The sequence below is a fragment of the Bombus terrestris genome, chromosome 7 (genome assembly GCF_910591885.1).
Source record: "Bombus terrestris chromosome 7, iyBomTerr1.2, whole genome shotgun sequence".
NCBI lineage: Eukaryota > Metazoa > Arthropoda > Insecta > Hymenoptera > Apidae > Bombus > Bombus terrestris.
In genome coordinates this window covers 22,152,688-22,173,789 of record NC_063275.1, presented here as the reverse complement: position 1 = coordinate 22,173,789, position 21,102 = coordinate 22,152,688, and the positions used below count along the sequence as shown (strand labels likewise).

At 42.7% G+C, this 21,102-nt stretch overlaps 1 protein-coding gene and 1 long non-coding RNA gene across 16 annotated transcripts in view; one reads left to right on the top strand and one right to left on the bottom strand.

Moving 5' to 3' along the window:
• The window catches only part of LOC105665948, a 217,681-nt gene that overhangs the window by 180,121 nt on the left and 16,458 nt on the right, over positions 1–21,102 (bottom strand). For all 4 annotated transcript variants that reach the window (XR_007224542.1, XR_007224543.1, XR_001098885.3 and 1 more), the window contains exon 2: positions 13,310–13,375. This is a non-coding gene — a long non-coding RNA (uncharacterized LOC105665948). The remainder of the gene's footprint in view (positions 1–13,309; positions 13,376–21,102) is intronic.
• LOC100645717 (gamma-aminobutyric acid receptor subunit beta) overlaps positions 1–21,102 on the top strand; it is a 96,160-nt gene that overhangs the window by 58,681 nt on the left and 16,377 nt on the right. For 3 of the 12 annotated variants that reach the window (XM_048407063.1, XM_020863571.2, XM_048407061.1), the window contains exons 4-7: positions 8,702–8,928; positions 10,483–10,565; positions 18,276–18,413; positions 19,622–19,759. In XM_048407063.1, coding sequence (XP_048263020.1) covers positions 8,702–8,928; positions 10,483–10,565; positions 18,276–18,413; positions 19,622–19,759 — 586 coding nt within the window. Of the gene's footprint in view, positions 1–380; positions 449–8,701; positions 8,929–10,482; positions 10,566–18,275; positions 18,414–19,621; positions 19,760–21,102 lie in introns of all 12 variants that reach the window. The other 9 variants (XM_048407064.1, XM_012310666.3, XM_003396850.4 and 6 more) reach the window with 5 other exon arrangements.

The following is a 21,102-nucleotide window of genomic DNA, read 5'->3' as shown; positions in this document are numbered from 1 at the left end:
GGCCGACGAGTGCTGTTGATTTGGTTCCGTGCAGGGTGCGAGCTCTCTTCGACTTGTACGCTTGCATTGTACCCCTAATTCGCGATTTTTTCGCGCTAACGTTTGTCCTAGAGCAGTTAGTATTATCATATCGATAGTCAAATATCGTTCGAATGTTTGTAAATAATATTCAACGACTATTCTATTCTATTCTAAAGAGAATGTCTCTACTTTGAGCATTAAACGAATCCGTTCTATTCGCTTTTTTCATCTTCCGTGAATCAGGGGTAACACACGAACTTAACCGTTATCTACGTACAATGTACCTGTCACATGTACGGTAACTTAGAAACTAGCGGATAATCAGAGCGACCAAGGCCGGATGGTTTTGTTGATTGCAGGTCCACCAGTGGAGGTTGGCGTCACCATGTATGTCCTCAGCATCAGCTCCGTGTCCGAAGTGTTGATGGTACAGTTTGCATTCTCAAACTCATACAGAACTCACATCGACAGCCGTTCGTTCATTTCTTTCTGACCCTTCCCCTTCGTTCGTGCGTGTACCGACGCGTGTACCCCCTTTTCTTTCACACTGTTCATGGAAAACTCGACTATTCACCGTGAGAGCGATCGCGGCGAATTGAATCGTCGCACATACGATACGATCCATCGATCGTTCCTCCACGCAAACGATCAATCGGGGTCGATCGATCGTATCGATACCACGCGATACCAAACGCGTCGTCCGAACGAACCAGCTTTTCGAGCGCGTCGTTCATCCAACTATGCCGCTTGTTTCCGATTGTTTGTTTCACGATTATCCGATCCGCATGTGTGTACGTGTGTACAAACGTTCTGGCGCAAATATCAATATGCTCGCGTTCCACGTGAAATTCAACGAAAGAACAACACGGGACAACGCGAGACGGATTAATAAATATTCGTCCGTGAATATTCATCGTTCGTTAGCATTGTTCGAATCCGGTCGCGAAATCTTAGTGTTCACCGATTGGGACCGATGTCGCGTAAAGTTCGTCGTATAGAATGAGATCGGTCGCGGCGCATACACGCGTGTATCTATACGTCTCTGTTCGCGTACACAGAAGCCTAAACCGAAGTATTTCATACACGCATCGAAATCTCGAGGAATTCTCGACGGGTGACTGGAGAAACGTGCACCAAGAGACACATAGGCATCGCGGCTCGCGATATTTATGTTGGCAGCAAGGGGCATATTGGCACTTACACGTACACATTTGCATACAGATGCATATACTGTCTACCACTCACACGAAACAGAGACACACATAGAGAAAAGGAGAGATACATACGATGCATACATACGTATAAAAACATACGTACACACACTCACACACCCTACACGGATGGCCTACTAACCTACGTTTTTATAGCTCGTCACAGCTGTTTGGTTGGCTGAACTGTTACAAGGGAACCTTGCTACGTTCCACAGTCTTCGCAAGATATATTCTTGTCTACTTCGTTTATGGTTTATGGTTGACTCGTTTAATTCGATTTGCGATGTTCTTGTTGCATGGCCCTACCCGCAGTGCTCGAATCAGCGACGAGAGCTCGATCAGCAACGAAAACCAGCCGCGAACAATGGGAAACATATAGCACCCTCGGACAAAAAAGTCAGAAAAATACGTTCCACTATACACGCCAATCTGCTCTAACGCTTTTTACGGTTCTCTCGCGCAATATCGTTTTCTACCAATTCGTTTTATCGCTTAGAAAGGATTTACGAATCGAAGGGTAAAAGCAAACGAACGATATACTGCAGGTTATCCGTTCGAGTGGCAAAAAACGTCGCGTCCAATAAACATCCGCGACGTTATCAAAATTTTCGCGAATTTTTCCTCGTCTCTAAGCCGAGAGTTTAAGTACGATTGCTCTGAGCGAGGTTGAAAAGCGAACGAATCGCGATTCGAGTGCTGCAGGCCGCACATACGTTGAGGCACGCATATATACGCGTAGACTTACACGTATTTTTGCAATTTCTAGATGTATACGTATATAAGCGTGTATACAGCGTTACGTATGGTATATATATCTATATATATATTTTCTTTCTCAATATTTAAGATACGTACATAGCGTAATCATATAACGTATTGTGTATTGCGTATACTCCTGTAGTATTCAAAAGGTATCTGTTCCGGTGTCTGCAATCAGTTTCAAACTGGCACGAAACTGGATCCATTTCCGTCCGCCACAGTTTCAGGCTCCATACTTTTTTCCATCTTTATCGATCGATATCGAAACTTCAATTTTGTGGATTATATTTTTTGTCAGTTTTGTTTAGTCGTGACTTATGGACAAATGACAAATACTACGAGAAAAGCGAAGAATAAAGTTTTGCAAGTTGCGGACGATACAATCTGCCGGTTTGTCGAACGAACTCATAAATCGAAAAGAGATCATCGACGCTCGATCGTGATCCAGAATGCGAGTTTGGAGCTGAATGTACGAGACTGGACCCCAGGTGTTGAGCCCTGTGCGGAAACCAAATCAAGTCGACACTGTCACCTGGGACGTGACTCGCGATTTTTATACCCGTTGGCGAGCCTTCACTGTATATTCCTTTTTACCCGACCCTCTTTCCCCTTAACCGTCGGTTCTTCCGTTCTCAAATCTTCCTTCGTACCAATTTAAGCAAGGAGTGCAGTCCATCGTCGGTGATCGTCTAATCGGAAACTTGTTCCCTCTTCGGAAACTCGTCGAACAACTACCAAAGTAGCCAATTTTCCTATCAATTTTCCCTCCTTTATATTTCTCACCCGTTGTAGGCGCATCAGTGACAAATTTCGCGCCGAACGATGCTGCACGAAGGCTCCTTCTTTCCTCGCCCTTTACTCTCGTAGATTCTGGACATCGCGTTTGTCAGACGGACGTCTCGGGTACCACGACGGAGACACGCAAAGAGGAACGGAAATAGTGGCAAAAGAGAGAGTCCGTGAAACAATCGAACGAGAAAGACCATGTTCCTGAATTCCTGCTTCCTTCTGGCCAGCCGACGAACGCATAGAATATCAAAAAAAAAAAAAAAAAAAAAAGAGAGAAAAGAGTATATAGCTTGTGCAACGTTGCGACTACGAATCGAGACTATACGAAATAATGTGTCTATAGATATCTATACATATATATATATTTCACATATATATATTTATATTATATTATGGATATAATACGACACCTATATTGAGCTGTATCATTGTCAGTGTGTGCAGTACGCTTCTGGTAGCTATGAATCACTATGATGCCGTACACATTCTAATTATTATTAATATTCAAGTATGTGTGTGCGTGCGCTTGTACAATCATACACGTGCACATGTTAACATCCACGCAGGTGTATCGCATCGAGATTATGTGCACGCGTACACACAGACTGGCCACTCGTCGAGGCGCAGAAAGCACAATGTGAAGTACACGTTGAGCCAACCAGTGTTCTCGTACGAGCCTCTCTTGCCTTCCATCATTCGTCGCACACACTCTGCTGTTGCGTTTTTCCTTCGTTCTCTTCTTTTTTCCGTTCTTTTCTTCGTCTCTTTTCTTTTTTCTTCAGTTTCGATTCGCTTGCAAGCTTCTGCTTTTGAAACTGCTTCTTTCTATGTATGTAACAGCTTCGTTACATAGCCGCTAGTTGTTTCGTACTCCTCGTTCTTGTCCTTCTTTTCTATCTCGATGTTCGTAGGCAAACGCTTACCTGCGCTACTTGCCTGCCCGCGAACTCTCTTCTCTTGCCAAGGAAAAGTTGCGAAGTGTCCTTAGAAACACTCGACAAAGCGCGACCGACGTTCTTTGCATCGTTACGATGCTACTCGAAGAACGTGATTCCGAATTATATACCACTGTGCCAGTCGAGAAGGAAATATTTCTTGTAGACGTAACACGGTCGGACAGGATCAACGAGGTCTTGAAGAATACGCGGAACATACATTTCCCGCACACATCGTTCGATAACATTAGGAGGAACAGTCAAACGGTTCGAAGATTCGTAAAATCGATGGGTAACGAGCGTCAAAATGCATAATACGACAAATTAGACGTCCAGTGCGCATCACGACACGACTGCACTGCGCCTGGAGGAACGCCAAACGAAGCAAAGCTCGCTGCCATGACAACTTCCGCCCGAAGTGACATCAACACCACATTACAACGGAGTTACTTTCGAGCCCACTTTAATTAAACTTGCATTCACGGATTCGCGTTCGCATCAGAAACTACTTATGACCACTAGGTAGACAATACCCAATTAATATTAACAACCAGCAACTTTGCGCGCGTTCAATCGCGAAAGACGCAATATCATTTGAAACTGAAGACTCGTTGAAAAGTAGACGATGCCAGATATCGAAACGTAGCATACGTTGTTGCGATCGAGCACCACTTCAAGGATCCACTTTCCACGGAAATGAAAAAACCTCGTGTATACAATTGCAAAAAGTTGTTTACATGTTAAACATTGCACACATATTGTTCATTGAAAATTTTCACATATTTACATCACGGTTCGCTGTTCCGTAAGATAATCTAATATCGATACGTTGTTCTATCGCTTGGAAAGTTACGATTTATATTTAATATGTTATAAATGATGACGATGACTATGTACTAAGTTTTAATTTTATATTGTATGCGTGTATAGTATTAGTTTAGAAAGTAAAAAAGGTGATTTAGTTCGTTGACTTGGTAAGTAAGTAAATAAGTAGCAAAAAGTAAAGCTCTCATGCTCGATAAACAGGGTCGTTCGACTAATATCAAACGAAACAGTACGGTGGAATGGACTTCTCTATTTATTCCATTTTTATTATTTTCGTCTCCCAACTCCATCCTTGAAGCGGTATCCAAGCATCGCAATAGCATAAATCCGCACATTTATCCGGCATAAAACTTTCCGCGCTTGAAAACGTCACAAAAATATCGCGGCAACGTATACAGCGTCGATGACGGCGGTAAGCGTCGCCTCGGGTTGAAATCTTTCCAACATAGCTAGAGTGAGTGTCAGCCGTTATTGGAGCTGTAAAATGTCCAAGTTCGTTCCTAAAGTTTCCTGAATTTCTCTCTCTCTCTCTCTCTCTTATTCCCTCTCTCTCCCTCTATCTATCTATCTATCTATCTATCTCTCTATCTTTCTATCTATCTACCTATCTGCCTATCTACCTATCTATCTATCCTCTATCTCTCTCTCACTCTCTCCTCTCTTCCAACAAAATTTCACACCTATAACGGTTGCGAAAATTTCAGTGCAACGTTTGTAATAGTCGTAAACTTTTCGATAAAGCGTACAACGGGACAAGAGAACGCGAACCTACGAATTTATGGCGACAATTGTTATTTTATCGGTTGCACGATCCCGCAATTTTTTTCCTCTTCCTCTGTCACTGAACTCGTATCCTAAATCAAAACTTTCCCGACAATTTTTTCCTGCACGCATAAAAGTCATTTTCACATCCTCACAAGCGAACCAATTACGAAATAAAGTAGAAGGGTGTCTACACGCGTGCATCGCACGCGTATAAACGCGTCGAGCGAAATAACGGAAACATCACCTCGAACAAGCTGGACTACATAATCGGAACACCGTGTTTATGCAACATGCGATTATGATCTCACGTGCAAGATGTATGGCGCAAACGCACGTGAAAGATATTTCATTCCACGCTCAATTGTGTACGGCATTTTTGGTGCGCTTCGGCAACTGACGATTTAACGAAGGAAAATTTTCGACACGAAAATAATTCAACATAAGTATTGATATACTGATCCAGAAGTTGATCAGAATTTCGTTATATCCGTTACGAGTAAGAATCTAATCGATCTCAAGGATATATCATATTTCGAAGATGATCGTTACATTGGACCGAGTGTTGAAACAAAATGATATAATTAATCAAATTTCACACTAAAGTTCCAACAACTTTCAGATCCTGCTGCATATCGTTGCTACTGTTATCAAGTTCGAAGTTCGATTAGACATAAGTATTTATAATTAGACTTAAGATTCTCTCTTCGCAAGTACGGTATAGGCAATGCATGTTGCTTCGATAGCGTTTGGTAGCATGCTGCACGTACTAGTAGTGTTGCCCAAGTAATAATAGTCTATATATGGAATACATATAATCACCATATACACGGTCCATGCACCTTACCGCTTTCGCGTGTACACACGAATTACCCTCGCGTCGTGGAACTCCCCAACTGAGATCGACCACGTCGACAGAGATCGGATGCGAGTGAACCGTATACCGAGCGATACAGCTCGGCTTCAACCTGTATAATTTCCATTTCTATAGAATTATCTTATCGTCGAAACTTCGAAATAAGTGTCGAAATTTCAGCAATAGAGTACAACACGTAACCAGTAATTGACTGTTCACGCTCAAAGATCTCGAATTATTAAAAAGGACCTGATATATAATGGCGGACAAAAGAAAGTTTACGAAATAAAAAATATAAAAAGACACCGTAATTTTACAAAATGAATTGCTATTTAACAAGAGCAACGAATAAATATAATATGTGGTGAAAGACGTTTAGTATAAGGTTTATTAAAATTCATAGTGCATTAATTTTAAACTTTCCTTTGTCCGTCGCTGTATTTAAATCGTTAAAATTAAAAACAGAAGCTTTTTGTTTCTGCAGCTTCGCGTTTCTTGCGTTTTAAGAATCTCGGAATATTTGATTTTCAAAATTCTAAAATTACTGGAAGACTTTTAACTTACTAAACGGGATGCAAATGTGATTTATAGCACGATCGATATACGCCTTACTTGTCTTTAATAAGTGAACTTTTAATAGCGTCTTCGTTAAATGGTGAAACTTTAACCGTGTTTAAATGTGTTCCCTTGTAATTACGTCTCAATAATAATAGACTAATCGAGAAACTTTGATCTCGAATAATAAATCTAGCCATCGGAATCGGCTGATTACGCTCCAACTATTCGCACGGCCACTTAAACTTTCTTCTTGGAACAAATTACTCGCCTCGTAAGTGGAAATATACGACGAATAGCACGCTACAACGTCTGATGAATTCACGATGGACTCGCGCGAAATCACTTCTCTTTTTTTTTCCTCCTTCTCCTCGCCCGATGAATCGAACCAAGTAATCAAAGTTTAACGGAAGAACCTTGAATATTTCAAGACGCGTAACTCCTTTCCGTGAGAATCTATTCCTAGTCCTCTTAAATTACAGTAGTTACGTTCGACGGCCGTCTATTAAAACGGCGGTACTTTTAAATATTAAATCTATTCACTCTGCGAACCGCTTCACATAAAATCGCGCCCATTCAATCGCGCCCCGATTTCTTCGTCATGCGTAAAATTTTTGATTGAGCGTTTCACGATCTTCCGTTCACTTGAACTCGAATAACCAACCCGTGAAATCATTTGTTGCGAGTGAAAATCGTTCAATTTTATGCGATGTTTTAACCGCTCTCTGGATTCGATGCATTTGTGCAGAAATTGTATATAAATATGCGTTGGTTAATACCATCGACAAATATAACATCAACTATCGAATACGAAACTACAGATTCGTGATACAGAGAAAATAAAAATAATTTCATCTCGATTCCAAAATTAAAACGTACGACGTTAAAAATTTTCGCGGGACAACTTGCGACAACTTTCACGAAAGACTGGTGTCTTGGCTTGCCTTAGCTACCAGCGTGAGATCAGAACAAAACACTGAAGGAGAGTGTCGATAAGGTTACGCGAGTGTTCAAGTAGGCGATTTAGCGCGTTACGATAACCACGACACGTGGTAACCAGTACGGAGAAGTCGTCAGCAACAATCGACCAGAGTTTCCAGCTACCTGTCGACGTTTGCGATCTCAGTTCTGCGTTTCCTCTCCCATCGATCGATCGCTCGAGCCCCTGTCTCCTACAATCGCGCCGCTTCACGTTTTCGTTTCTCCGTGTTACGTCTCGCTGTTTCCCCTAACCGTTTGAACCCTCCGTCAATTTCGCGTACAACCGTATCTCTCTTACTTTCCGTTTGTCTTTCTCGCGATGTCTCCATTCCCGTGGAAAGACGCTGAACCTTCCTTCCGTCACAAACTACCCCGCCTCGCAAACAAACAAAGAGAATACGATACACGCGAGAAAAACGAGGAATAACGTGTAAGATAATCGCGTTCTCTCGTCAAATAGAATGACGAATATTTCTTTTCGCGATACGTTCATAGATATTCGCGTAGACGCGTTTTAATGACAATACGAACAGGCTTCTCGTATTCGTCGACAGATAAACCGCATGTTTCGAACGTGCAACGTATCAAATAAATCAGAGAATTTAATCGATGCAAATCTATTTATTCGTATAAAGTGGGATGAGAGGCGCGTCAGATAGAAGACTCCGCGTTATCCCGTCGCGATATCGGTTTGCATTCGCTCTCTTCCTCACGTATCCGGCGAAACTATGTTATTTTTAACGAAGGCATTGTCGCGTAAATGCTGTTAGTCTGTACGAACGTGTCACGTTGCATTGTTCGGACCCGATGCTTTGGCGTCCATTGTAATTCCCAGACGATCGTGTCGATCGAAAATACGATTCTCGCGGCGTTTTACGATCCGAAATTCGACCACGGAATTACTTACTTTTACGTTCTTCCACGCTCGTTCTCGCGTGTCGTATCGCACCACGATTATTTACGACTCTAATGAAAGCACTCGCGTGTGTATGTGTGTCTCATGCCAGGACTTCACGCTGGATTTTTACTTCCGGCAATTCTGGACGGACCCGCGGCTGGCGTTCAAGAAACGAGCGGGCGTCGAGACGCTCAGCGTCGGCTCGGAGTTCATCAAGAACATTTGGGTACCCGACACGTTCTTCGTCAACGAGAAGCAGTCGTACTTTCACATCGCTACCACCAGCAACGAGTTCATTCGTATTCATCATTCGGGAAGCATTACACGTAGTATACGGTGAGTGATAACGATTATTTCATTTCTAATTATAAAATAAGGAGATTCTCATCTATAAGTTACTAATTATAGAACAGATGCAAGGATACATATTTTATCCTTTGCAATTCTTTGGTGCCTGTACTGAAACGTTAATCCGTTTACGATTAATTGTACATTGTATCTTAGTAAGCTATCGGTTAAATAAACGATAGATGTATTTATTTTCGGCAAAACTAATCACAAGTTTTAGGTTGTTATGTCTTCTTCATTATTTCTTTCGAAAGACCTGATTCTATTATTAATAATTGAAGCCACATCGACCGACTCCATAAAATGAGAAATAGAAGAATGCAATGATTCTACAAATACTGTTCCTTAAATGTATCTTAGAATTATTCGTGTCACCTGTTCGTAACGAAGGTAGGAAATTATTTGTTTCTTGAGAATTGAATATTAATCGCGTGCCTTTGTAACGAAATTAATTGATTAACAAGAAGTGGATCGGTTTGGTTTCTAAAAGGATCAATTAAGAGAATGCAATTTTTTTCACAGGCTCCAAAAGAATTCTGTTCTAAAAGGATTAACGACGCGAAAATTTGTTTTGACATATAAACAAAATTGGAAGAAAGTTCGCTTGCAACTTTATCTTTTTCGAAACGAAATTTTTGGTTCTCAAAAACTTCACTCCAAAAGCGTGTTGAAATTGCTATATCGCATGTAAAATTCTCAGTGTGCAAAGGATCAAGTCTGATAAAAAGACGATTTCGATGTTAATGCCAGATTTAATTTGTAATTAAAATGGTTGAAAAGTATCCTCGACAAAGTATCCTCCAATTTCTCTGAACACAAGACGCAGCAGTATTTCGTAGCACGACGTCGGCAAAAGTCGGCGAACCCCTAAACGAAGAAGACTTTCCAAGTAATGGAATATATTTTCTAGCGTGAGGAGGAGCCCGCGATAAAACTGCCACGTTCAGACGCGATTTTAACCCCGTTTCGATACCCCGTACCATTCAGGAACCGTCTAAACATTGGAGAAAGCAGTCGTACCAACGACGACAAATTTTCTCCCGAGGATCGGTCGTCATCGTTTCCATCCCCTTCTTCATTCGACACTACGTCGTATTATCCCCCATATCCATTCCCCTCTAAAACAACGTCAAGTGTTCTGGTATTAACGGCGCTGCTATATTCACGCGATCCATGCATACCTAACTTTCCCGTGCGCACCCTTTCGTTGCTTTATATTACATTGCCTTCCGGATCTAGAAACTCAAGGCCGACCGAACGTAGGCGGAAAAGCGAAAAACACCAAGAGAAATTGATCGGAATGGGTATCGATGTGTATATTTGGACATAGATTGTCTATGGTTGAACGAATATTATAACGATAACCGTTGCTTGAAATTGGCAATAGTACGAGAGATTTGTACAAATTTCTTCTAGCGGACCTGAAGTTGGTCCTCCAGCAACGATATCGATGTATGAATTTTTAATGTCGAGCAAACGTTTGATCGTAATTTTCGTTTATCACGTTCCATAGATTGAAAGTAATGTTTGCGTTTGTTACAGTTTAACGATCACGGCATCGTGTCCAATGAATCTGCAATACTTTCCGATGGACCGGCAACTCTGCCATATCGAGATCGAGAGCTGTAAGTACGCACGTGCGCGTGTATAAATGCATACATAACTGAACCGAAGTGACGATCTCAGAAAAGTTCGACACCCTCGCCTCTGTCCACTGTCACACAGACACGCTACATACGTTACATGGAAACATACGATTCGAATTTATCATCGGAGCATTAACAGTGTCGATCTTGCGAACGGCAATCGACGTTACCTGTATATTTCAAATATCGTTCTGAAAATTTCGTTTGCTAATTTCCACTCGTTATATACTCGGTCTCGATGAAAGTTAAAAACATTTTATCGCGATGAAGTTGAAGTTAAAAGACGTTTTGAATCGGATGAAGGGAGTCGATTGCCGTTGATTAAACGCGACTCAACTGTACATCGCTTTCAAACCCTTTTTCAGATAAGCTCAGAAAGACGCTTCTGTCGTGTACATTTGCGTCAAACGTAACAGGAAAAAGAACAGATTATGAAAAAAACGAAACCTAAGGGAACCTCGTATGTTCTACTTTTACACGCTCATACGAAATCTCGTTACCCGACACCTTACAGCCCACCCCCTTCAACGCGACCTCCCCCGCTCTCTCTCTCTCTCTCTCTCTTTTTCCACCTCCCACCCTTTCCCCGAATCCATGATAATCTCTTCTCTTCCTTTTTCTACTCTGTCTTCTCCTCTCTAGCTATCTATCTATCTGTCTGTCTGTCTGTCCATCACTCGCCACTTTACACGCTCACTAACACGAATCAGTCACACGATCCGCGGCATCGTCGTGGATCACTTTCATTCACTCGGTCCACTCACTCACTCGCTCACTCACCCGCTCTCGCTCACTCTTATTGGGTTTTCTATACCATTCACGATGACTGTTTTACCTACGTGACATCGTGAACTTGCCGAGGCAGACGCGTGCTTTCGTTTAAAAATTCCACCGATGGGCGAATCGAACAAAGGAAAAAAGGAAAGAAGAGGAAAAAGAAAACAAACAACGTAAAGAAACTTTACACCGAAGGGGATGATGTTTCAGAGTTTAATAATCGATCGAATGGATATCCTCGAGAAAACTTTTATCCGAAAATTTGTCTTAACGCGTTCAACGGGGCACACAAAATCGAAGGGAGCCCCTGGTGAAGATCAATTTTTCTATAACGCGTATCCATTTATCCAAACATCGTTCGCAAGAAAGTATAAAATTCCGATGATCGTACGTACGTTCACGTCTTGCACGTTGAATGCGTTACATAGGATTGGACGTAATTAACTGCCTTTTAAACGGATCAGGATCGTGGAATAGTTGCAAGGTTCGCCTATTTCGATCGTTTCGAGTCGAATCACGCGTGTGGCTCGGCAACGAGGCACAGTGTGCGAACAACAAGAGCACCTTGACGAGAAGCGTGTTCGCAATAGCCGAGACGGCCGTCTCGATCGGGTCGCTCGCTGTATACGCAATCAACCCTGACGTTGACTTCAGCACGAAAACGAGTCGACGACATACGGCTCGATTAGACGTGCCGCTGCGTTTAGGCTGCTAATAGTGTTACGAGAACGCATAGAGAACGAAAGGTCTCGCAAATCGAGAAACAAGCTAACGCCCCTGGTAACACACCAGTGTACGGTGGCACGTACGGGAAAGCTAACCCAACCACCTTGCGTGGGTGTAGATGTGCGGCTGCGAATTCCTCTTTGTGTGTATGTATAAACGCGCGAATGGCCTGTGAGCGTGTGCGTATTATCACGAGCTCGCGCCGATTATCACTGCTGCAAATTGCACGCGATTATTGGGTGTGTGAAACCGAAAGAGGATGCCCGGATGCTCACCCTCTCTCTCTCTCTCTTTCTCTCCTTTATTCGATCGAAGGGTTTCTTTCAATCATTCTAATAGCGAATCAATTCGAACGAACGAATTTTTCTCGTTCCACTTCGATCGAAGCATCGTATCTCGTTCGAGAGAGGGCTAGCTCGCGGTAAAAAACAATTAATTAGCCTTCGAAAATCGGTGATGGTCGAAAAGCGGGCAAACCGCCGCCTCGTTAGAAATATTTATCGTAAACAAGTTATTAACTCGTTAACGATAATCGGCCCAGCAGTCTGATCATTTAGTAGCCATTAAATCATTGCCCCTGTATCAATAAGTTCGGTAATTGTACCGTATAATCCTGTAGCCAGCTATTCGCCTCAGTTCTCGATAACGATACAATATGTATTATCGATGGTCGGATAAGCAAATAAATGATAAAACGAACGCACCTGGTAACCAACCAGCTAAATTACAACGATCGTTTCGCGTAACGATTCTAGCCGACGATTGTATAAGGATTGAAACGAGGAGAAACAAAGAAAAAAAAGAAACAAAAAGGAGTCGTGAAACGCATCCGGTGCCTTTGATTATACCAGAAGTCTAGCGGAGATTGGTAATCTATACGGGGACAATGGAAAAAGTTTCGGCCTAACTCGTTCCGGCTAAGAGATCTATATTAAAACTCAGTCGTTTGCAGGATACGACGAAAGGCCGCCGGAAGTCGGACGCTCGAGATATCAAAGTAACTTGACCAAGTTCGTTGATTAGTTTCGCGGAGTAGAAAGCCGGATCGTGCCGTCGTCCTTAATTGCTCCAGCTTCGTCCCCGGCGAAATTATTACTGTCGTTAGAAGTATTTCTGTTCCGATCTGTCGCGGCCCATGCGCCATTCCCACCTACCGCCCATTCCGCTTCCTCGCGAAATGGTAATTAATAACGATTAATATCAAGGCTGATACTACTTACGTAAATGGACGAAGCATCAATCGTCGATTCCAGCCAGCTCGAAACATTCGGCAAACATTCCGCTTCCTAGAAAACGATATAAAAGCGCGCTCTTAGTAATACCGTAATGGAGGAAATGCGTGCAAACGCAACGCGAATAGATTCCAATCTAACTATAAACGACGAGTAATTACAGAAAATTGTTCGACGACTTTCAACGCTACTCGTTTCCAGAATATTTCCATCGGTCGCTAATGTTCTCGCGTAATTTATTTTAATTAATACAACTTTATTCGTCCGACCAAATCCACGTTTTAATTCGGTCTAATTAAAACAATGCTCGCTTAATTATCGATCGAAATGTACTCTCCGTTACCCCGAAAATTCAGGATCGTCGTTATTCGTATTTAACGAGTTACGTAATATTTTCGCCGTAACTATTTTGATTCGTGGAAAATAATGAATCCATTGTAGCCCTACGCTGAATGGACACGGAGGAAGGATATTAATTAAATTTTTTCAAACGCGATTCATTGGCATCGTTATTTTTAATCCCGTTATCGGTCGATGTAACACGCCCACTCGTTATTGTCGCGATTTATCGAGCCGGCATAGGTCATCAACGACAAACTTGGTCAAGCCCGAGAATTCATTTGCGAGCCCGAGTGAAAAAATAAACGACGGCCTTTGTTATCGAACCAGTTTGTGATGTTTGGCCTGCTACGTGGCGCATTAACGTTATTGTACTACCGCGTTTTCCAATATAATCGCGTTTCGGCGTTACACGATGTTGCCATCGTCGACGAAAGCGGACGTGCAATTTGCAGTAACTCCAAACGACAGGTAGTGAGCTCGATCACGCAGAAGTACGGTCAACCGTTGATCCACCGTTGGTGGATATCGAGCTGACCGACGTTTACGCAGCAAGGGCAGACGCATTTCGTGGTGGTTTGTAGACTTAAAAAAAAAAAAAAAGGGTAAATATTTAAAGAGTAAAAAGCACATATCGAAAAGAAAAAAAAAAGTTGAGAATGTAAAGAGATTATCCTCGTCGAGAATAATTCGAGGACAAGTACGAGTTTCCGCATCTTCGATCGCAATCTGCGTGACATAACCGTACATAACCGTAAAACGTATTTACGAGCATCCTCCGAAGGGTCTCCACTGTACCAATTTACCACAATTGTGAACTATCACGTCGGTCTTAGCAAACTTTAGTGTAATTTCTCCGCAACCGCATACAGCGAATGTCTCGCTACCGTGTCGAGTTTCTGCTCGATCGGGAATACGCGCAGAGAATATCGACTTAGAACGAAGGTATTCAAAGATATCGATGTAAAAAATCGAAAACAAAAAAAAAAGATGCGAAAAAGTAAATAGGAAAAAAAAACGAGGAAAAATTTACGACACGATATCAAACGACGGAGAAATCGCACAAAAATTGAGGAAACCATAGAGCACACGCACAGCTGTATATATCAGACAATTTTTCGAACAAAACGATCAAAACATATTATAACTTTGGCTCCGACGACGAAATGTCTTTACGAACGTGTGCTACATGAATACACTAAAAGTCACCACTTTGCCACTGTCACAAAACCACCACCACCACTTGACCATCACTATCACAAAACCAAGCCCCCGGCCCCCTCTAAAAAGCCTCCGACATATAGCACTGAGCCTCGTGTCCGGGGACGTAGTAAAGGGCCGACGACGGCCAGCCCCGAAGGAGGCTAAACACAGAAAACGACGTGTCGACTACGGTGCGACCGAATTAAAACGCATTGTGCATCTAGCCCAGCGCATGTAAGAACGAAACGACTGCAGCATTTTAGCCACGACGTGACGTGCCGTGGCCCCGTTCTCGGTATGCCTATACATATTCATTTTTTCGAATATCTAGTTACGATATATCGACCTTGGAAAACCGATTTTCTCTTATTTTGTTAATATTCCAAAAACTGGTACCCAATTCCCCCGGCCACTTTTGCGTATGCTATTAATCATACTTATAGAACCGTAGTTTGATGATACTTCGTCCTAGATGAAAGTCGGCATGCCTTTGGCACGAAAATATTTTGTTCCGCTCTCTTAACCCAGGACCGAATTTTCGACTGCGCAACTTTAGTCGGCATCGAGTTTTTGCTTCCTGTTATTTATACTTGTGCGTGCCTTTAACGATCCGTTGAATGCGCCGCTTTGGGTATCGTCGGTAATCTACCATGTATTCACCGGAGAACGACCGGTTCTCGTTGCTTAAGCGAAGCATTTAGAATCTAAATATTTTTTTTCCACCAGATCGTAGTAAAACGACTATCTCCCTGAAATTGAATTCAATATCGTTATAACGGATCTTGATCTATCTCTTTTTAATTCTACGAATTATCCGCAATGGAATATAAAACTTGGGCAAAGTTCCTGAAGAAGTTCAAACAGATAAAAATTCGATTTAAATCTTTTACTTTGAACGATACATTTCGCTAGTATGCTATCGCGATTTGAATAATTCGCTCGTCTCGTTTCAAAAGAAATAGTTGCCGCGGCGGGTACGGCCGATCGTTAAAGTAAAAAAATTGATCGACTGAATTCGATCCAGGCTAAATGGGATCCGATAATAGCATACTTTGCGAACGCGAATATTGCAAACGACCATTCCAACGGGAGTAAAAAGAAGTTAAATTCCGTGTTCAGAATTCGTGTCACTGGTAAAGCACAAAGCATGCGGCATCGGGCATGACGTACAAAATTACGTGGCACGAAGCATGCGATTGTATATGCTGATGCATGTATACGTGTGCGTGTGCGTGTGCGTGTGTGTGTGTATGTGTATACATATATATTTTGTGTGTTTATATGTGCGAAGGGAAGGCGCGCGCGCGCGCGCCTATCCGCCAAGTCCAACCACGTATTTTCCAAATCCCGCACAACCACCGCATGCCGAGGCACGAAACTTTTTTTCTTCGCTTCTCCATATCTACTTTATACACTTTCCACTTATCGTCTTATATAACCTAAACTTGGTACCACCACTACGATCCTATACGGTTCTCTTTGCTAATGTTGCCGCAACCCTCCTTTTCTTACGGTATTTCGCCAGTCACTCTGGCCTCTCCTTTTTCCCCTCCGCACCCCTTCAACCCAGTAATGCTTAACGTTGCCCCAATCCAGGAAATTTTTTTTTTTTTTAGAGAAGAAAAAGAAAAAAGACGTAACCTGTCCATTTGTAATCGGTTTACGCGTATTGCTACATTTATAATGTACGCTATATTGCTATATGCGGCGAACATCGGCGAACAGAGTATTCTTTTACCATTTCTGAAAAACATTTTTTGCAAACATCAGATATGGATGCACATAGAGGGTAGTAACTATATTTTATACCGATTAATGTTTCGTTAAAATGTAGAGAAATAATGTAAACGTTTTGCGTTTTGTAAAATACGACATATTTTGTAGTATATGATGTATATTTTACGCTTTTTATCGGGCGCGTTGACGGGTACGTGAAATATGAGAAAATTAAAGCAAAAGTGCGGAGGAGAAATGTTTGAAAAAATAAAAGCGACGAAAGGGAATTTCGTTTTGAAAAAGCGGGAACGAGATGAAAAGACGACGTAAATAGGAGAAACCGGTAAATCGTTTTAACCAGGTAGAGGAAAAAGGGGGGAGAAGGAAGACACGAAGAAAAGATCGATAGTTTAAAATTAGCGGAACTCTTGCGACAATTAAATTACACGGTTTCTTGCTGAAGGCAGCCGGTTGAATGTTAACGAGGCTAGCTCGTGCATCGGGAAACATCGGAATCAGGCTGGCAATCGACACACGCCAGAGTCGCGAACATTGTACAGATAAATCTGCCGAGCGGCAAAGCATTCGCCAGGCGGAATTACAGAGAGGCATTTACCGGCCGAAAATGAGCAAACGGAACAGAGAACGGCGATAGTATTTCCGTGTTCCAAAAACAAAAGCAGTTAATCTCGAATACTCGGTCGTAGATCGCTTAATCCACGTTTCGCCGATGTTCGCGCAATGTGGCCGACGCCGCGATGGAATGCCACTTTGGTGCCTGGAATGCGGTGTAACGATCGTAATCACCTAAGATTCAGTTACGGAGGAATGTTTCTCGGGCCGGTATGTGCACGCTCGAGGCCGCGCCGAGGAATTAGAGGAACATAAATAGGTGCGAATTCCGATCGATCGCGGAAAATTCGCCGTCGATCGCGAACGGATACGTTTTGTGTCAGCGTAATTAAAACGCACGATCTGTCCCCGCGTTCCATCAATTATTCCAACATAGACATTCGTCTATAGTTCGGTTATTATTTTCGAGAGATACAACTCGTTCCTCGTGGCCTCGATAGCTCGTACCATACTCGAAAGGATTTTTGCGAGAACGATTATGGACGTATGGAAAGTAAATCGCCGAAACGATAGCATCGACGGATAAACGCAAGAGTTTACGAGAACTCGACGACGATTAAAAAGCGGATGATGCTGCATACGGGGGACTTTTTCTACGTCCATAAGAGACGATTATAAACGCTGCACACGCGCAACGGTTCAAAGTATTGTCGTTTTCGATCGCGTCTGATAATCGGCCGAATTGACTCAGTCACTCCGGCCGACGATTATTTCAACGCCTAGCTCGATTATGCCAACGATTTTTGCAGCGCAGAAACGCACCTTAAGCCGATCTATACCTACGTAGAATAGAATAGAACGAGAGAGATAAAATTGTACAAAAGCGTTGGATAATGGATAATGTAAATATAGCGATAGACGCCGTGTAGAAGCGGTTTAGGGTGCTAGATACAATGTTTTGCTTCTATCTACGTCCTTACCCTCTATCGCCCAACCTGCCCAGTTTAACCTTGTGACACCTCTGTTCTCCTAAAAAGTCCTCTTAATACCTACCACACAAAACTTGAGTGTCTAATTATTGTATGTTAGAGCGAAGATATTTGTGTTCTTGTTCTCCCGGCAGTTGGATACACAATGCGCGATATTCGGTACAAATGGAACGCCGGCCTACAGTCGGTCGGCATCTCGAACGAGGTGGAACTACCGCAGTTTCGCGTGCTCGGTCACAGGCAACGACATTCAACCATACACCTATCTACAGGTAGATATCCCCCTCTTATTAGTTCTTCCTTCTGAACTTCGTCCAAAAGGCTCGCGCAGATGATTAAATAATTATTGACTTATTGTAACATAATTGTCACACGCGTGTACACGCCGTTATATACAGTACGATATGTGTGAAGCGTTGTTTTCTTTTCTTTTTATAATTCTTATTTTTCTTGTACATGTATATATTTTGACATTTTCTTTCCTTTGTTTTTAATGTATATTTCTTTTCTTTTCTTTTCCTGTTTATTGACTCGCACCGATATGCACCGATCACCGTTTCGCCTTCTATCGCGAACACAATCGATCGTTCCGATCAAGGAAGAGCTTACCCGTTAGGACGAAACCGTCCCCGGGGCTAACTCATTCGACCAACCGACCGATCGACTAATCAATCGACTTCATCGATCTTTAAATCCACGGAACAAAGGACGAAGACGAACTCTCCCAGTTCATACGAATCCATCGTTTCCGACTTAATCCTCTATCACGGGTCGGAAGTGGACGACGTACTTATTTCACTTACGATCGATCGTACAATCTTATCGTCAGTTTTTCTATGGTAACTATACCGTATGGTAACTATCTCGATACCGTGATTCGAAAGAAGAAAATAATACCGAGTCAACTTCCGACGAATCATCCACAACATCAAATCAAACCGACACGACGGGCTCTCAGCAAAATCCAAAGAAAAAAAGAACCGTACGACATTACCGTCATCTTTTTTTCTCGATCGTCTCCGTCGATCGAAAAGATCGCACGAATCAACTACGAGACCACCACACCAAAGAAAATGAACAAACAAACGAACAGCTAATAAATTCCGCTTGCACGTCCTCCTGCGCTCGTGTTCGATCTTTATTGTCCCCCCGTTAAATGGTTCTCTCGTGAGAAGCGCAAAGAATAAGAACGAATGGATGGGACAGATAGATAGAGGAAAGAACGGAGAATAGAACAAAGAGAAAAGAATGGAACGAATAAAGCGAAACACGCACAGATTGAAAGAGAAACAAATAGAGAAAAATTAAACGTTAATCAAACACGTGTGTGTAATAAGAAAGAGAGGGAAATAAAGAGAGCGGACTTGTTGGGGTTTTGACGGGGGTGCGAGGTAAGTGGAGGCCCCCTCGGAGCTGAAACGCGTTTGAGGGCTTCCGCGAAGGTACGTACCAACCGCGGGGGGTCTCTCTATTTTTTCAGTCGGATACACGATGAGGGACATCCGGTACAAGTGGAACGAGGGCCCGAACAGCGTCGGTGTCAGCAACGAGGTCTCCCTGCCTCAGTTCAAGGTCCTTGGTCATCGTCAACGAGCCATGGAGATTAGTCTAACTACCGGTAACGTATGAATAGAACCCCACCCCCACCAACAACCAAAAAAAAAAAAAAAATTAATAATTCAACCCTCGCTTTTAACGGTATGGGTAAGGTGGAGAGACACGTTTGCGCTATCCGATGTCCGCAACCACGATGTCGCTCGCAGCAACGTTACTCTACGTTGATCAATCGTCGATCGATCGATATCTCTCTCTTTCTCGCGATCTGCGGCCCTCTATGCAGATACACCACGTTGCTGGATGTGAAATCCTTAGGCTCGTTTCGTCGTTGCTTTTCATCGTCGTCGCGATTCCTAGAGATTTTACGTATTTTACGTATAGTGATTTCTAGTGATTTCTACTGTTACGAATAATTCCTAGAGATTTTGATCGCGTATTCTTAACGAGTTCAAACGGTCTCGATTGTTTCTAACGACCCCGATGATTTATTCCTAACCATTGCTAGTGAATGTTAGTAAATTTTATTATTGCTCATAATGCCTAGCGAGTTCAAACGGTCTCGATTGTTTCTAACGACCCCGATGATTTATTCCTAATCATTGCTAGTGAATGTTAGTAAATTTTATTATTGCTCATAATGCCTAGCGATTTCGATTATTTCCGGTAAATTTCCAGTGATTTCAATTCTTCCTAATAATTGCCAGTATCGTTACATTTGCATCACGTACAAAAGTATAGAATGTTTTTGATACGGTGTGATGTAACAATCACATGTTGAAAGTATCAACGAGAAGATACCTTAATAAAGTTTTTTACGTCAGTAACGATCTTCCGACGAGTCTCATGTCGAAAGTGTGCTTCTTCATTAAGGCTCGAGTTAATATCCTTTGGTCGGAAGACAAGCGGTGTAATCGTCGTTCGCGTCGGTACCGACGCATCACGCGAGTAATCTCGCCGCAAGATACGTCATCGTTACTCTCTTCCGCGCAGCATCCCTTCTTTGAAGTTCCATCTACTCGGAGCTAACGACTGAGCTCATAACCGTGGGATCCGAGCAGCAATCAGACCTTTCGAGCAAATCCCATTTTCATCCCGTGAACGTCGTTGATTCTTCTTGCGATTCGTAACGGAGAAGACGTAAAGCGAGAAGGGCTATAAACCGACGAGAATTCGCTGGGCGAAAAGAAGCAGCGAGGCAACAACTCGATTTTCTATCTACGCCGATTCCTCGTTCCGTCTTTTCCGCCTCGCTGCCGACCCCGCATAAACCTCTTTTCCTCGAGCACACGCGACATCCTCTTGTATTCTCGAGCACACGCAACAGATCTATCAACGCCGCGAAAACTTTGCTTAACATCTTGCGACGCGTATCTGTCTGACGTAACGAAGGGGAACGACGAGATG